This window comes from Salvelinus sp. IW2-2015, linkage group LG4q.1:29 (genome assembly GCF_002910315.2).
Source record: "Salvelinus sp. IW2-2015 linkage group LG4q.1:29, ASM291031v2, whole genome shotgun sequence".
NCBI lineage: Eukaryota > Metazoa > Chordata > Actinopteri > Salmoniformes > Salmonidae > Salvelinus > Salvelinus sp. IW2-2015.
The window spans coordinates 32712977-32726374 of record NC_036842.1 but is presented as its reverse complement, the minus strand read 5'-3'; the positions used below and the strand labels follow the sequence as shown (position 1 = coordinate 32726374).

Sequence of the window (13398 nt, the reverse complement as noted above, 5' to 3'; positions counted from 1 at the left end):
TGAGTGCAGTTCTTTACAAAACTGGTGGGTGGGGGGGGGGGCAGTTACATTTGGCTAAATGGAAAAAGTGATAATCTGTGTTAGTGCGCTTTTTAGAATTAAATATTTGGAGAAAAATATGTAGCCTAATAATAAATAAATATAAAAATATTATATGTTCTCTGGCATCATACCCAATAATGCTTGGTATGCAATGCAGGCATGTGATGTTTCTGTTTGGGTATGTTTTTCTCCCTCACATAGCACGGGTCGTAATAGTCCCATTCCATTCCGGAGTCCCAAAAACCGTTGTTGAGACCGTCGCTGTCCGCGGATAAAATCCGGAGCGAGACACCTGGAGAAACGCTTGCGTAATTAGCTTGGCAGTGATGGAAAAAGTATCCAGTTGTCATACTTGAGTAAAAGTAATGATACATTGATAGAAAATGACTCTAGTAAAAGACACCCAGTCAGTAAAATACTTGAGTAAAAGTCTAAAAGTATTTGGTTTTAAATATTCTTAAGCGTCAAAAGTAAAAGTATAAATCATTTAAAATGCTTTAAAATTATGCAAACCGGATTGCCCTTTTTTTCCCTTATTACGGGGATAGCAAGGGGCACACCAACACTCAGACAATTCCAACACTCAGACATAATTTACAAACGAAACGTGTTTAGCGAGTCCGTCAGAGGCAGTAGGGATGACAGGGACGTTCTCTTGATACATTAAGTACGTGAATTGGACCATCTTCCTGTCGTGTTAAGCGTTCAAAATGTAAGGAGTAGCCTACTTTTGGGTGTCAGGGAAAATGTAGAGTAAAAAGTACACTTTTATTTCGGAATGTAGTAGTACTTAAGTAGTACTTTAAAGTATTTTTACACCACTGTAGGCAGGCTGTGAGAGGCCATCGCTTTCTAATGGTGGAGAAAATGTGATGTTCATACTTCATGTAAATGTAAAACCGCTATGTTCTAGTAGGCCTAATGATAACTCACCTGCGCTTGCGCCAAAGTCGCTGTCCAATCCAGGGCCCATGGTGGAAGAGTTGTCAGATACAACAAAGCATGACATCTCTGGAGGTATGTTACTGGAATATTCACATTCGAAGTCAACCATATCAAACTGGTGTTCTCCTATGTTGTTCAATAGCTCCATGGTGCTGCACCGACGCATGGGCCTCTGGTCAGATGTTACCTGCGTGCGTAAAAACAGTCATTCATCACATGTATCCAAGACAGACTTCAAGGGTTACAAACTAATTTTAGGCTAGAAACCACGAACTAACCGTTGAGTGTGGATTATTTAGCGCAGGCGAGTTGGGTGGTACAAGGTTAGGCCGTTCTACCTCTGAATCACTTGACTGCGGTAGGACAGGGGCGCTTCTGCGCCAGTTCATTTTGTTCCTGCTGTACATTCGTGACCTACGCGTCGGGTCGACCCTGGAGGTGGCCAATATGGTGCTCTGCGTCCTCAGGGACTCCAAGAAACCGCCTGTGGACCCGTCCGGCCGGATGAATCGGATTCTCTGGTCCACTGCTGCCCTCTCCTTTGACGAAGTTCTTGAAGAGTTCGAGGGCTGTGCCAGAATAGTCTCTGAAACCGAGATGTAAGCCCTTTTCCCATCTTGATTTGGCAACAATGGCGTCTCGGATATTCTGGTCATTCTCTGGCGCGTCGACAGAGTAGACTGTAACATACTCTCGTAGTCCTCTCGTTGTCTTTTTCTGTTCTTCTTTGAACAAATTTGTAACTTGTAACCCAGAAACAAACAGTTCAACAGCAATAGAAGAACCACACACGGTAAGAGTAGGATAATAAGTAGAGTTAAACTGGTAATTGGCAAACCATCACTCCGATTTGAGGGTGGTGTTGATGGGCCTATTTGCGACATTTCATCACAAATAGTTTATAGGATCCAATTCCAGAACACATAAGATTTGTGATTTTTGTTCAAAATTGCTTATCCTAATTGGTTATTTTCTGTGAGCCCGCAGGTGTTTTGTGGCACCAATCAATTTCACTATCCTGCGTTTGTGATTGAACTCTGCACAATGAGTGCTTGGATTTTGTGCTTGGTATCTTAGATTTTCTGCTTCAAGATCTATCCAATTTGTTTGTGTCAACACAATATATCTCTGCATTTAAATTAGCATATTTTACTCCCAAAATTAACCATTTGCCCACAGTCGAAATTCACTTGTACATATAGACAACCGAACAGAGGCCTACTCGAAAATGTTTGAGACAATCAGTTGTGTTGTGACAAGGTAGAGGTGGTATACAGAAGATAGCACATTTGGTAAAAGACCAAGTCCGTATTATGGAAATAACAGCTCAAATAAGCAAAGAGAAACGACAGTCCATCATTACTTTAAGACATGAAGGTCAGTCAATTTGGAAAATTTAAAGAACTTTTAAAGTTTCTTCAAGTGCAGTTTTAGAAACCAAGCACTATGATGAAACTGGCTCTCATGAGGACCGCCACAGGAAAAGAAGACCCAGAGAGGATAAATTCATTAGTTACCAGCCTGAGAAATTGCAGCCCAAATAAATGCTTCACAGAGTTCAAGTAACAGACACATCTCACCATCAACTGTTCAGAGGAGACTGCATGAATCAGGCCTTCATGGTTGAATTGCTGCAAAGAAACCACTACTAAAGGACACCAATAAGAAGGGACTTGCTTGGGCCAAGAAATATGAACAATGGACATTAGACGAGTGGAAATCTGTCCTTTGGCCTGATGAGTCCAAATTTGAGATTTTTGGTTCCAACCGCCGTGTCTTTTTGAGACGCAGCGTAGGTTAACGGATGATATTTGCATGTGTGGTTTGCACCGTGAAGCATGGGGGAGGAGGTGTGGTAACACTGTCAGTGATTTATTTAAAATTCAAGGCACACTTAACCAGCATGACTACCACCACATTCTGCAGCAATACGCCATCCCATCTGGTTTGCGCTTAGTGGGACTATCATTTGTTTTTGAACAGGACAATGACCCATCACACCTCCAGGCTGTCTAAGAGCTATTTGACCAAGGAGAGTGATGGTGCTGCATCAGATGACCTGGCCTCCACAATCACCCGACCTCAACCCAATTGAGATGATTTGGGATGAGTTGGACCGCAGAGTGAAGGAAAAGCAGCCAACAAGTGCTCAGCATACGTGGGAACTCCTTCAAGACTGTTGGAAATGCCGCTAACCCTATTACGGGGGTTGAGTCACTGGCTTACTGGTGCTCTTCCATGCCGTCCCTAGGAGGGGTGCGTCACTTGAGTGGGTTGAGTCACTGACGTGATCTTCCTGTCTGGGTTGGCGCCCACCTCGGGTTCATGCCATGGGGGAGATCTTCGTAGGCTATACTCGGCCTTGTCTCAGGGTAGTAAGTTGGTGGTTGAAGATATCCCTCTAGTGGCGTGGGGGGGATGTGCTTTGGCAAAGTGGGTGGGGTTATATCCTGCCTGTTTGGCCCTGTACGGGGGTATCGTCGGATGGGACCACAATGTCTCCCAACCCCTCCTGTCTCAGCCTCCAGTATTTATGCTGCAATAGTTTATGTTGGGGGGCTAGAGTCAGTCTGTTATATATGGAGTATTTATCCTGTCTTATCCGGTGTCCTGTGTGAATTTTAAGTATGCTCCCTCTAATTCTCTCTCTTTTTTTCTCTTTCTCTCTCTCTTTCTCTCAGAGGACCTAAGCCCTAGGACCATGCCTCAAGACTACCTGGCCTGATGACTCCTTGCTGTTCTCAGTCCACCTGGTCGTGCTGCTGCTCCAGTTTCAACTGTTCTGCCTGCGGCTATGGAACCCTGACCTGTTCACCGGACGTGCTACCTTTTCCTGGACCTGCTGTTTTGGACTCTCTCTCTACCGCACCTGCTGTCTCTAACTCTGAATGATCGGCTATGAAAAGCCAACTGACATTTACTCCTGAGGTGCTGACCTGTTGCACCCTCTACAACCACTGTGGTTATTATTATCTGACCCTGCTGGTCGTCTATGAACGTTTGAACATCTTGGCCATGTACTGTTATAATTTCCACCTGGCACAGCCAGAAGAGGACTGGCCGCCCCTCAGAACCTGGTTTCTCTCTAGGTTTCTTCCTAGGTTCCAGACTTTCTAGGGAGTTTGCGACAGAGACTGGACTCGAACCAGGATCTCTAGTGGCACAGCTAGTACTGCGATGCAGTGTCTTAGACCACTGCACCACTCGGGAGGCCCCTGTGTCTAAACTTTTAACTGGTACTGTATTTGTAGCCTGCGTCATTCTTCGAATGTGGACCCAAAATGAGAATTTCTGCTCTAGGACAGGAATTGCGGGGGGCTTTTTTAAAACTAAATTCCTAACGATTCTTCACATTTTTCCATGACCTATTCTTAATATGATATCTGATTGCGAATGACTAACAAAATTATTGGGGGACCCCTGGAGGTCAGGGCCCCTGGGCATGTGACCTGCGTGCCTGGTCGGTATTCAGCCATGATAGCTGACTAAACTAACTACCATTAAAAAATATATATGGTTAATTGTTAGCTAATTGAGTGACCTCCATAACAAGAGAGGAACTGCTGATGCACATCCACATTTCTAAAATTGCACCGGTTGTATTTTACTGTTCTTACTCTCAATAAGTTGAGACCCCGACTGAGTTCCTAAATTTTTTTATTTGATTCAATTTTATCGATAAACATTGTGATATTTTGCCCCTCCTCCGTCTCAAACCTGTGGTATGTGTGTGTTGGTCTGTGTGTTCTAGGGTGAGACTGACTCTCGACAATGGCTGCGTGCGATAAACCCTCTGGTCTCTGTTGTGTAAGACCCTGCATCGACCAAGGAGGAGTGGAGCTCTTGAGTCTTGCCTTTCAATACTTATTTTTCCCATTTTCTGCCTTGTTTGAAAGTAATGCTGTCCATAGTGCCATCTGTTTTTCAATCTTCTACTCCAAATTTAAAACAACTGAGTTTTAAAAAAAAATCCTCCCCAAAGAAGGAAAGAGGGAAGGAAGGATTACATTCTTGCAAAAGGGGTTGCATCTTAATAGTGTAAGTCACTTTCTCTCTGAAAAAGTTGAATAGGAAAATAAATATGCCCATACATTGTATTAACCTATCCTGTGTTTAGAGCAGATGAAAAGAGAGGAGTTCAGGAAAGGAAGCTATTTTAGCATATTGGGATGCACCTAGGGGCCTTAGAATGTGGTATCTGATGATTCCTTTTAGCACCTCTCTTACTAGCATTTAACACTGGGTGGCAGTAGTTAGCTTAGCTAGGGTGGACTGTAATGTGCAGCACAGTACTGCTCAACACCTACTGCAACCACTGAGGATCTGAAACAGTTTACCACAGTAATCTTTACTCAAGTACTTACATTGTATACTCTATTGCCCTTTCTAGCACAATATACACTTATTCCAGAAAGCACACCAGATATACCCTGGCATTATGTGGCTGAGCGATGAGGAGAAACAAATGTTTTTTGCGGAATATTTAGATAAAGCCTGGAATAAAAGAAAAAGGGCTACCTATAATTAAATTGTAAAAATATTCAGCTTCTATGTGGTAAATGGTACGTGTGTATATAGATTGTGTATAGGCTTGTCTCTCATATGAATCTTCTCTTTGTGCCAGACTAGGTTCAAATGCCTTCTGTTTCTTTTTTTCTGTATTTATCTGTATGTATGTATATCCTTTTACTGCTCTAGGGATATAATTATTGTTTGGATAACCTTTATTTACTATTATGTATTGATTTTTACCTTACATTTTTTCACTCTTTATGCAATGCGCAGTGCAGAGAACACCGGAAGAAGAAGTGTCATTTAATTACCACAGTGAATTATTGTAATGTTTGTTTGTGTCAATTAATCCCATAAGGGATGGGTTGCCAACTGGTGATTTGACACGAAAATGAAATTTCATTCATTCACTTTTTATTTTTGGGTCAACCGCTTGATCTGCACTTGGATGTAGTCAGATAGCTCTCAGGCCTCATTGGTCTTCCATGTTTTTGTGGGAGGAGACTTTGTCTTGCCCAAGAGGTCTCTCCAACTCCTGCATCCATATTCAGATTGTTTGTGTTCAGCATTCCTATGAGGTTTATCTTATTTACTGTATTATACCTTTTGCTGTCTTCATAGTTCCACATCTTGTAGGCCGATTATCCATGTCCACCTATTATTTTGGAAATCTTTCAAATTGCCTGTGGCAATATGGACATGCTCTGCATGAATTGTCATTCATGACCGCTGCTACACATTTTATACGATAATCAAACACCAACACCATGAGTTAAAATTCTGGTATTTTCATTTATTTAACATGCTTTTCTTTGTGTCCATTTGTCAATTTAGAATAATACATTAACATCTGGTATAAGTTAAAGCACATATATACACAAACATTTCAAATGATTCAGTTGAACATTTGACAGAGGAATCTCTTTTAGAGACAAAGTTATACATATTTTTGTACACAAGTACATTTTTGTTATTGTAATAAATCAATGTAAAGGTGCAGTCATATGAAAACCATACAACCATAGCCTACAAGTGGTAGAATCATTTTGTCACGTGACTATCAACTACCTCAGGTTTCTGTAATAAGTCAAATGACTCGATTGGAATACCAAGTTCCTGATATAGGCAAGCAGTATACACAGTAACAGTACCTATTCCCCTTTCATTCAAGAGAAAGTCAGTAGATGTGCCCAGACACTCAGGAGTCAATTTGCCAGTTAAACTGTAAACCTTCTACTTGTGGCATTGTATCTGTTAAATATGCTTATGAAAAGTGCCTATAATCAAAAAAGGTTCCATCTGACCCTCTCCGGTGCCCTCTGCCATTGTCTCTAAACTGAGCACAGGGAGAAGCTGTGCTGGATTGTCATAGCACCTGGCAAGGCTGTGATTTTATTGGCTCAAACAGTAGGTCGTTAGCACGATAGCATGCTAGGACGTTAGCCCATTAGCACCCAGCGAGGCTATGTTTGATGATCTCTTTGGACTGGGGAGGGATCCTGTCAGGGAAGGCCACCTGGAATTCCACCACCAGGTCGCCACGTGTGGAGGGGGTCTTGGCGTGGGGCAGGCCCTCGCCCCTCAGCCGCCGGATGCCCCCGGGCTTGATGACGTCACTGCACGGCAGCGGCATCGTCCTGTTGTCCAGGGTGGGGACGTTGACTGTGCATCCACATAGAGCCTGGAAGGAAACAGAGAGGAAGATCGGATTTGTTAGTTTAACGGTTCCTTGTTTTATGTTGAGAGCCTTTGGTTACATAATACAGTACATGCAGCAGACGCCATACCAAAATTAGCTGCAGTTGGAACTTCTGAATGAATGTATGAAACTCTTACCTAACCATGGCAATTTTCCAAGTGAATGTGTTATATCACAGACTTGAATGTGGAGCATTTGCCCCCTAAAGACAATGCTTTGCTCTGTTATGCAACAATAAGTGTTACAAATATCATACCGGTTATCTTCTCTCTATTCTGGCTGTGCGTGTGGGTGTCGGTACTCAACAGAGTGACTGAGTGGGGCCATGGGAAGATGGAGAGGAGCTCTTTGAAGAGGCTGCCATGTCTGTGAACGGTCTCATGCTAATCTGAGGAGCGTAGGACGTGGGAGTGAGTGATTGCGAGCCAGAGAGAGAGGGCGAGAGGAAGCTAAAGGCTGGCAGAGGAGTCAGTGAGGGAGCGAAGTGAAAGAAGTGTGAGGGGGTGGCCGACACAGAGGCTATATTTAGCTACAGCTGCTGCTGCTCTCTGCAGGGTGCACTGCACTGTGTGTTCGTGGGGGTCTGTGAGCTGAGCTAAGGACAAGGTTGGAGCAGTGGTGGGTTAGCTGAGAGGGGCTCTGAATAGAACAGGGTTTTATCTATTCTATAGCCACCAATTTGAGTCATTGTCCAAAGTATGGAAGTGGCATACTTCAGCCGTGCCTTGAAACTTCATGTAATCCTACCTAAACTAAAAGTATGGCAGTGCTGTAATTCTGCTAAGACTTACTGTGTTATACACCCAAATAAATGTAGGGTTGACACACAAACACAAACTTACTTCTTTGAGGGTGATCTTGGCTGTATACACAATGTGGGACCCATCTCTCTTGTAGTGGGGGTGTTTCTTGTCCTTGAGAACGAAGGCCACGTCGGCGGGTATGTTGTTGGGCGTCTCATCGCCCTCTCTGGGGAAGGTGATCTTGGTACCTTCCTTCCACCCCTTCTTTACCACCACGTTCAGGACCTTGTCCTCGGTGCGCAGGCTGCGGCCGTCCGGGTTGAGACGGCGCCGTGTGATCTTCATGTGCTTGGTGCAGCCATGGAACACCTCTTCCAGAGTCACCAGGAGGTCGTGCACCACCGCCATGCCCTGCAGACGCCGACGCCCGCGCCGAAGCTTCTCGCCAGTGGGGCCATAGTTACTGTGGTAACCGCCGACGTGGCTGAAGGTGAAGCGGCTGAAGGGGTTGAAGAGCTCCTCCTCGCCGTCGGGCCCGAAGAAGATGTCGAAGTGGTCGGAGCCTTGGAAGAAGGAGGAGAATGTGGCATGGGCGTCACCGTGGTAACTGTACTGATGGGTGTTGTTCTCCTTGCCTGCCATGGACACTCCGCCTCCGTTCTTAAGACCTGAGACAAAAAAGGAAAAAAGACAGTTAGTACAGTTTACCCAGGCAGAAGATGTGTGATCTTGTCCAATGTTCCATCTTGTCCAATCTTCTATTCTACTTCCACTCTGAGACAAAGTTCTTACTCATGTATATTTGGCTTAACTACTTCTACTCAACTGACAAAGGCAAAGGGCCCTACTAGGCTACTGCTGGTTAAATGACAAGGGAAGGAAGGAAAGGCTCTCACCTTCTTCTCCAAACTGATCATAGATGACTCTCTTCTTGGGGTCGGTCAGAATCTCGTAAGCTTCTGCGATCTCCTTGAACTTGTCTGCTGCGTCAGCGGCGCTGTTCTTGTCGGGGTGAAACTTTAGGGCCATCTTCCTGTATCCCTTCTTGATCTCATCTTCGTTGGAGTCTGTCTCGACGCCCAGGACCTTGTAGAAATCCTTCCCCATAGGCTTGATGGACATAACAGGCACCTCTTGGTCCTTTTGGTTCTCCTGGAGAAACAGGATGAGAGAAGTAATACGTCAGATCTCTATATCCTACAGATGTCAACCCCCTTATAAAAGGACAAATGCCTGACTGAATTACGCCCACCAATAGATTCACCTTTCTTTAAAAGTCAGGTTCGAACTGTGCCTTAATGAAAACATATGAAACCAGAGTTGGATAAGATGTGGTAGAAAGATAACTAATTCCCTGGCCTGTGGGTTCTAAACCGTCCTTATAGTGCTCTCATTGCCATGCCCATGATAATGCATTGCTAAGCATCCGGCATCTTTATGACACCCAGCAGGTGTGACATTCAACAGTTGATTGAGAATGACCAAGACAAATAGCACTGAGTCACCAATGATTATCAGGAAAGCCTACTGTGCTAGTTTGTACCAATATCAGAAGATGCATACTTGGAAATGTCAGTGTATTGAATACAAATGACCACAATATCAATGTATTCTTTAATATTGCATTCAGCCCATGAAAACAGTGTTATGTTAAAACTAGCCCATGGCAAATGCATTTATGACCATTTCAGTCTTACCGACTAAAATGCAGATATTTATCTGCTCACCTATAATACAGACAATGTGAATATAGGGGGAGCTCGTGTGTATGAGCATGGTGAAGCAGACTGCAGCTCCTACCACAGATCCTGGATGCACCCTGATTGTCTCAACTAGGCTACACTGTCTGCAGGATACTGGAGAACCCATTGCTCCCATACAAGTTGAACAGGCTATAGTTCGAAAGGAACATTCAATATTTGACATAAATCACTATGCTTAATCTCGAAGACTATTCTCAGCAATTAGCAAAATCTTTGAACTCACTGTCTTTTTAACGACACAACCATAAGGCACAATTAATGACTATATGCGTAAAATGAGCATTGATATAATTCATTACAATCAGTAAATTACTGAAATTAATACAATTGTAAAAATATAACTTACCCCTGATGAAGAGCCCGAGCTGTCATTCCTGTTCATAACGCGGACCTTGCACTTGACATTTTTCGTTTTCACTCCAAACTGTGTCCAAATCAGAACCATAGTGTTCGCTTATTGAGGAGCTGTCCGCTGTTCTGTGGTGCTGAACGTTTCTTAGCTGTTTTAGCTGTGCTTGAGCTGTTGGTTGACTGAACCGCTGACTGCAGACTGTGCTATATACTGCCGCGGCAGACCTTTACTATACACTCACCACCCACGCAGCGTGACTGAGCTTTCCCAAAACCCGCCCATTTTCCTACGCACAAGAGGGAATACCGTGCCTACCGATTTCTCTTCGAGACCATTGGTGTTCGCAGCATTATCACGCGGATGTAACAGCCTCCTTCTCCTTCTTGAGGCTCGTTTCCGGAATTCTGAGCAGAAGCTCATGGAACAGTCACGACCAGTGAGGTGAATCCTCAGAGCTGTCGAGGGTTGCCGACTGAAGACTGACTGACAGATAGACATCCCTAGAGGCTATTTAATCCCCCTGACATGGACCATTGGATTGAACAATCCCTTGAAGCTATGTGATCAGAGAAATTAATCGTGATTGTTTTCTAGTCAAGTACTAATTTATATGACTATATATACTCTGAAGCTCAGTTGGTAGAGGATTGCGCTTGCAACGCCAGGATAGTGGGTTTGACTCCCGGGACCACCCTTATTTAAAATGTGTGCATGCATGACTGTAAATCCCTTAAGATAAAAGTGTCTGCTTACTAGTTTATATTATTATATTTAATAGGGGAACAGATAAGGACAAACGATCCCAGTATGGTGACATCATGCATTCTCAATCTACTTCATAATAACAAAGTGTTTATTTTAGGTTCTTTAGGATGCTCATCTGGTTGTTAGATACCTGGTTAGATTAGATGTGTTCATATGAACAAAGTATAGAATAGAAATGGACTGATGATAGATTCAAAGAAACCATTTGAGTATCCTGCAAGACTTATTTTGTGTTGTTTTGTCTAGCAGTATGAATTGTATAAGTGGACATCCAGTACAGTTGAAGTAAGGACCTGTGTTGTTGTGTACAGCAGTTTATGGTTATGGAACAAAAAGCGGACATACATGGCCATGTTTCCTCTTCTATGATGCTCACCACAGCCAATGGGAGAGATGGATTCTCCATCTTCCAGTGGAGTCTCCCATTCACTCCAACAGGAAATGGAGACAAATTTGGTCTGAACATGGGGAGTCAGGAGCGTCACTGGCTCTGGCTGGAGTGGAGCGCTTCTACAGCAGAAAGAGGGATGGTTCTAGAATGTAATGAATTAGGACATTCTGTTCTATTCACAGTATTCTCACTCTCCCATCCACCCACGGGAACATTGGGACTGGTGGAAATCAGAGCTCGCTGTCTCTCTCACCTTTTTTTCTCTCCTCGAATAGAAAATCACAGTTATTAATGTGTCGTGTCACACTGAGACTATGGCTGGAGGGGGCGGCAGGGGGGACGGTTCACGTGCCAAAGTGTACCAATAATACACACAGACAAGCATGCAGAATGGGCACACTCGCATGCGGTCACACTTCAGTACTTTATTTGAATCTAATTAAGCATTGTCATTGTCACATGCTAGGGGCTGTATTGTCACTGGTCTATTTATGGACTATGGAGCCGACTACAAAAGCTATCACACACAAACATACACTGTTGTACAATACAGAATTGTTGTACACCTTTATTCTTGTCTATGTGATTTGCCTGAGGGCTGATACACTACATGTCCAAAAGTATGTGGACAACCATTCAAATTAGTGGATTCTGCTATTTCAGCCACACCCGTTGCTGACAGGAGTAGAAAATTGAGCATACAGCCATGCAATCTCCATAAACAAACATTGGCTGTAGAATAGCCTTACTGAAGAGCTCAGTGACTTTCAATGTGGCACAGACATAGGAATGCTACCTTTCCAACAAGTCAGTTGGTCCAATTTCTGCCCTGCTAGAGTTGCCTCGGTCAACTGTAAGTGCTGTTATTGTCAAGTGTAAACGTCTAGGAGCAACAACGGCTCAGTCGTGAAGTGGTAGGCCACACAAGCTCAGAGAATGGGACCGCTGAGTGCTGAAGATCCTAAAAATTGTCTGTCCTTGGTTGCAACACTCTATCGAGTTCCAAACTGCCTCTGGAAGCAACATCAGCACAATAACTGTTTGTTGGAAGCTTCATGAAATGGGTTTCCATGGCCGAACAGTCGCACACAAGCCTAAGATCACCATGCACAATGCCAAGCGTTGGCTGGAGTGGTGTGAAGCTCACTGCCATTGGACTCTGGAGCAGTGGAAACGCGTTCTCTGGAGTGATGAATCATGCTTCACCATCTGGCAGTCAGACAGACGAATCTGAGTTTGGAGGATGCCAGGAGAACACTACCTGCCCGAATGCATAGTGCCAACTGTAAAGTTTGGTGGAGGAGGAATAATAGTCTGGAGCTGTTTTTCATGGTTCCGGCTAGGACCCTTAGTTCCAGAGATGGGAAATCTTAACGCTACAGAATACAATGACATTCTAGACAATTCTGTGCTTCCAACTTTGTGGCAACAGTTTGGGGAAGGCCCTTTCCTGTTTCAGCATGACAATGCCCCTGTGCACAAAGCGAGGTCCATAGAGAAATGGTTTGTCGAGATCGGTGTGGAAGAACTTGACTGGCCTGCACAGAGCCCTCACCTCAACCCCATCGAAACATTTGGGATGAATTGGAACACCGACTGTGAGCCAGGCCTAATCTCCCAACATCAGTGCCCGACCTCACTAATGTTCTTGTGTCTGAATGGAAGTAAGTCCCCGCAGCAATGTTCCAACATCTAGTGAAAAGCCTTCCCAGAAGAGTGGAGGCTTTAATAGCAGAAAAGTGGGGACCAACTCCCTATTAATGCCCATGAGTTTGGAATGAAATGCTCGACAAGCAGCTGTCCACATACTTTTGGCCATGTGGTGTATATTGTGTTCAAATACGACTGAGGCATGGCACCTATGAGCAGTTTCAAAGAATCACTATCTTCAGATTTAGTCTCTTATATTTACAATTCAAAATGTTTAACAATTGTAATCAATATGACTAAATAGTCAAGCATTGCGTTGGTGCTCTTCAGGGTTTTTGCTTCCTGTGTAGGCCTCCTCTTGCATAAATTTTTTCCCAGTGATTTCAGCTTCACTTGACACGACCACTGTGGTGCTGAAATCTCAGATTGCTGCTATTTGCCTGTTGTTTACATCAGAGTTGTTGTGGACTGAGTCACTACAGCACTCTTTGCTGTGGCACCCAAAATGATATGTATCACTCCTATTACATTTTTCT

General features: G+C 43.9%; 2 protein-coding genes across 2 annotated transcripts; both read right to left on the bottom strand.

Moving 5' to 3' along the window:
* Window positions 1-80: 80 nt before the first annotated feature.
* Window positions 81-1909, bottom strand: hwa (huluwa). The gene is made up of 3 exons (XM_023984399.2): window positions 1266-1909; window positions 976-1174; window positions 81-334 (listed from the first exon to the last, which is right to left on the bottom strand). The coding sequence occupies exons 1-3, from the start codon at window positions 1869-1871 to the stop codon at window positions 168-170; spliced, it is 972 nt and encodes a 323-aa protein (XP_023840167.1). The 5' UTR covers window positions 1872-1909; the 3' UTR covers window positions 81-167.
* A 4362-nt stretch (window positions 1910-6271) lies between these two features.
* Window positions 6272-10254, bottom strand: LOC111961831 (dnaJ homolog subfamily B member 5-like). The gene is made up of 4 exons (XM_023984397.1): window positions 10051-10254; window positions 8838-9093; window positions 8041-8609; window positions 6272-7180 (listed from the first exon to the last, which is right to left on the bottom strand). Exons 1-4 carry the CDS (start codon window positions 10147-10149, stop codon window positions 6947-6949), a joined length of 1158 nt encoding a protein of 385 aa, XP_023840165.1. The 5' UTR covers window positions 10150-10254; the 3' UTR covers window positions 6272-6946.
* Window positions 10255-13398: the final 3144 nt, after the last annotated feature.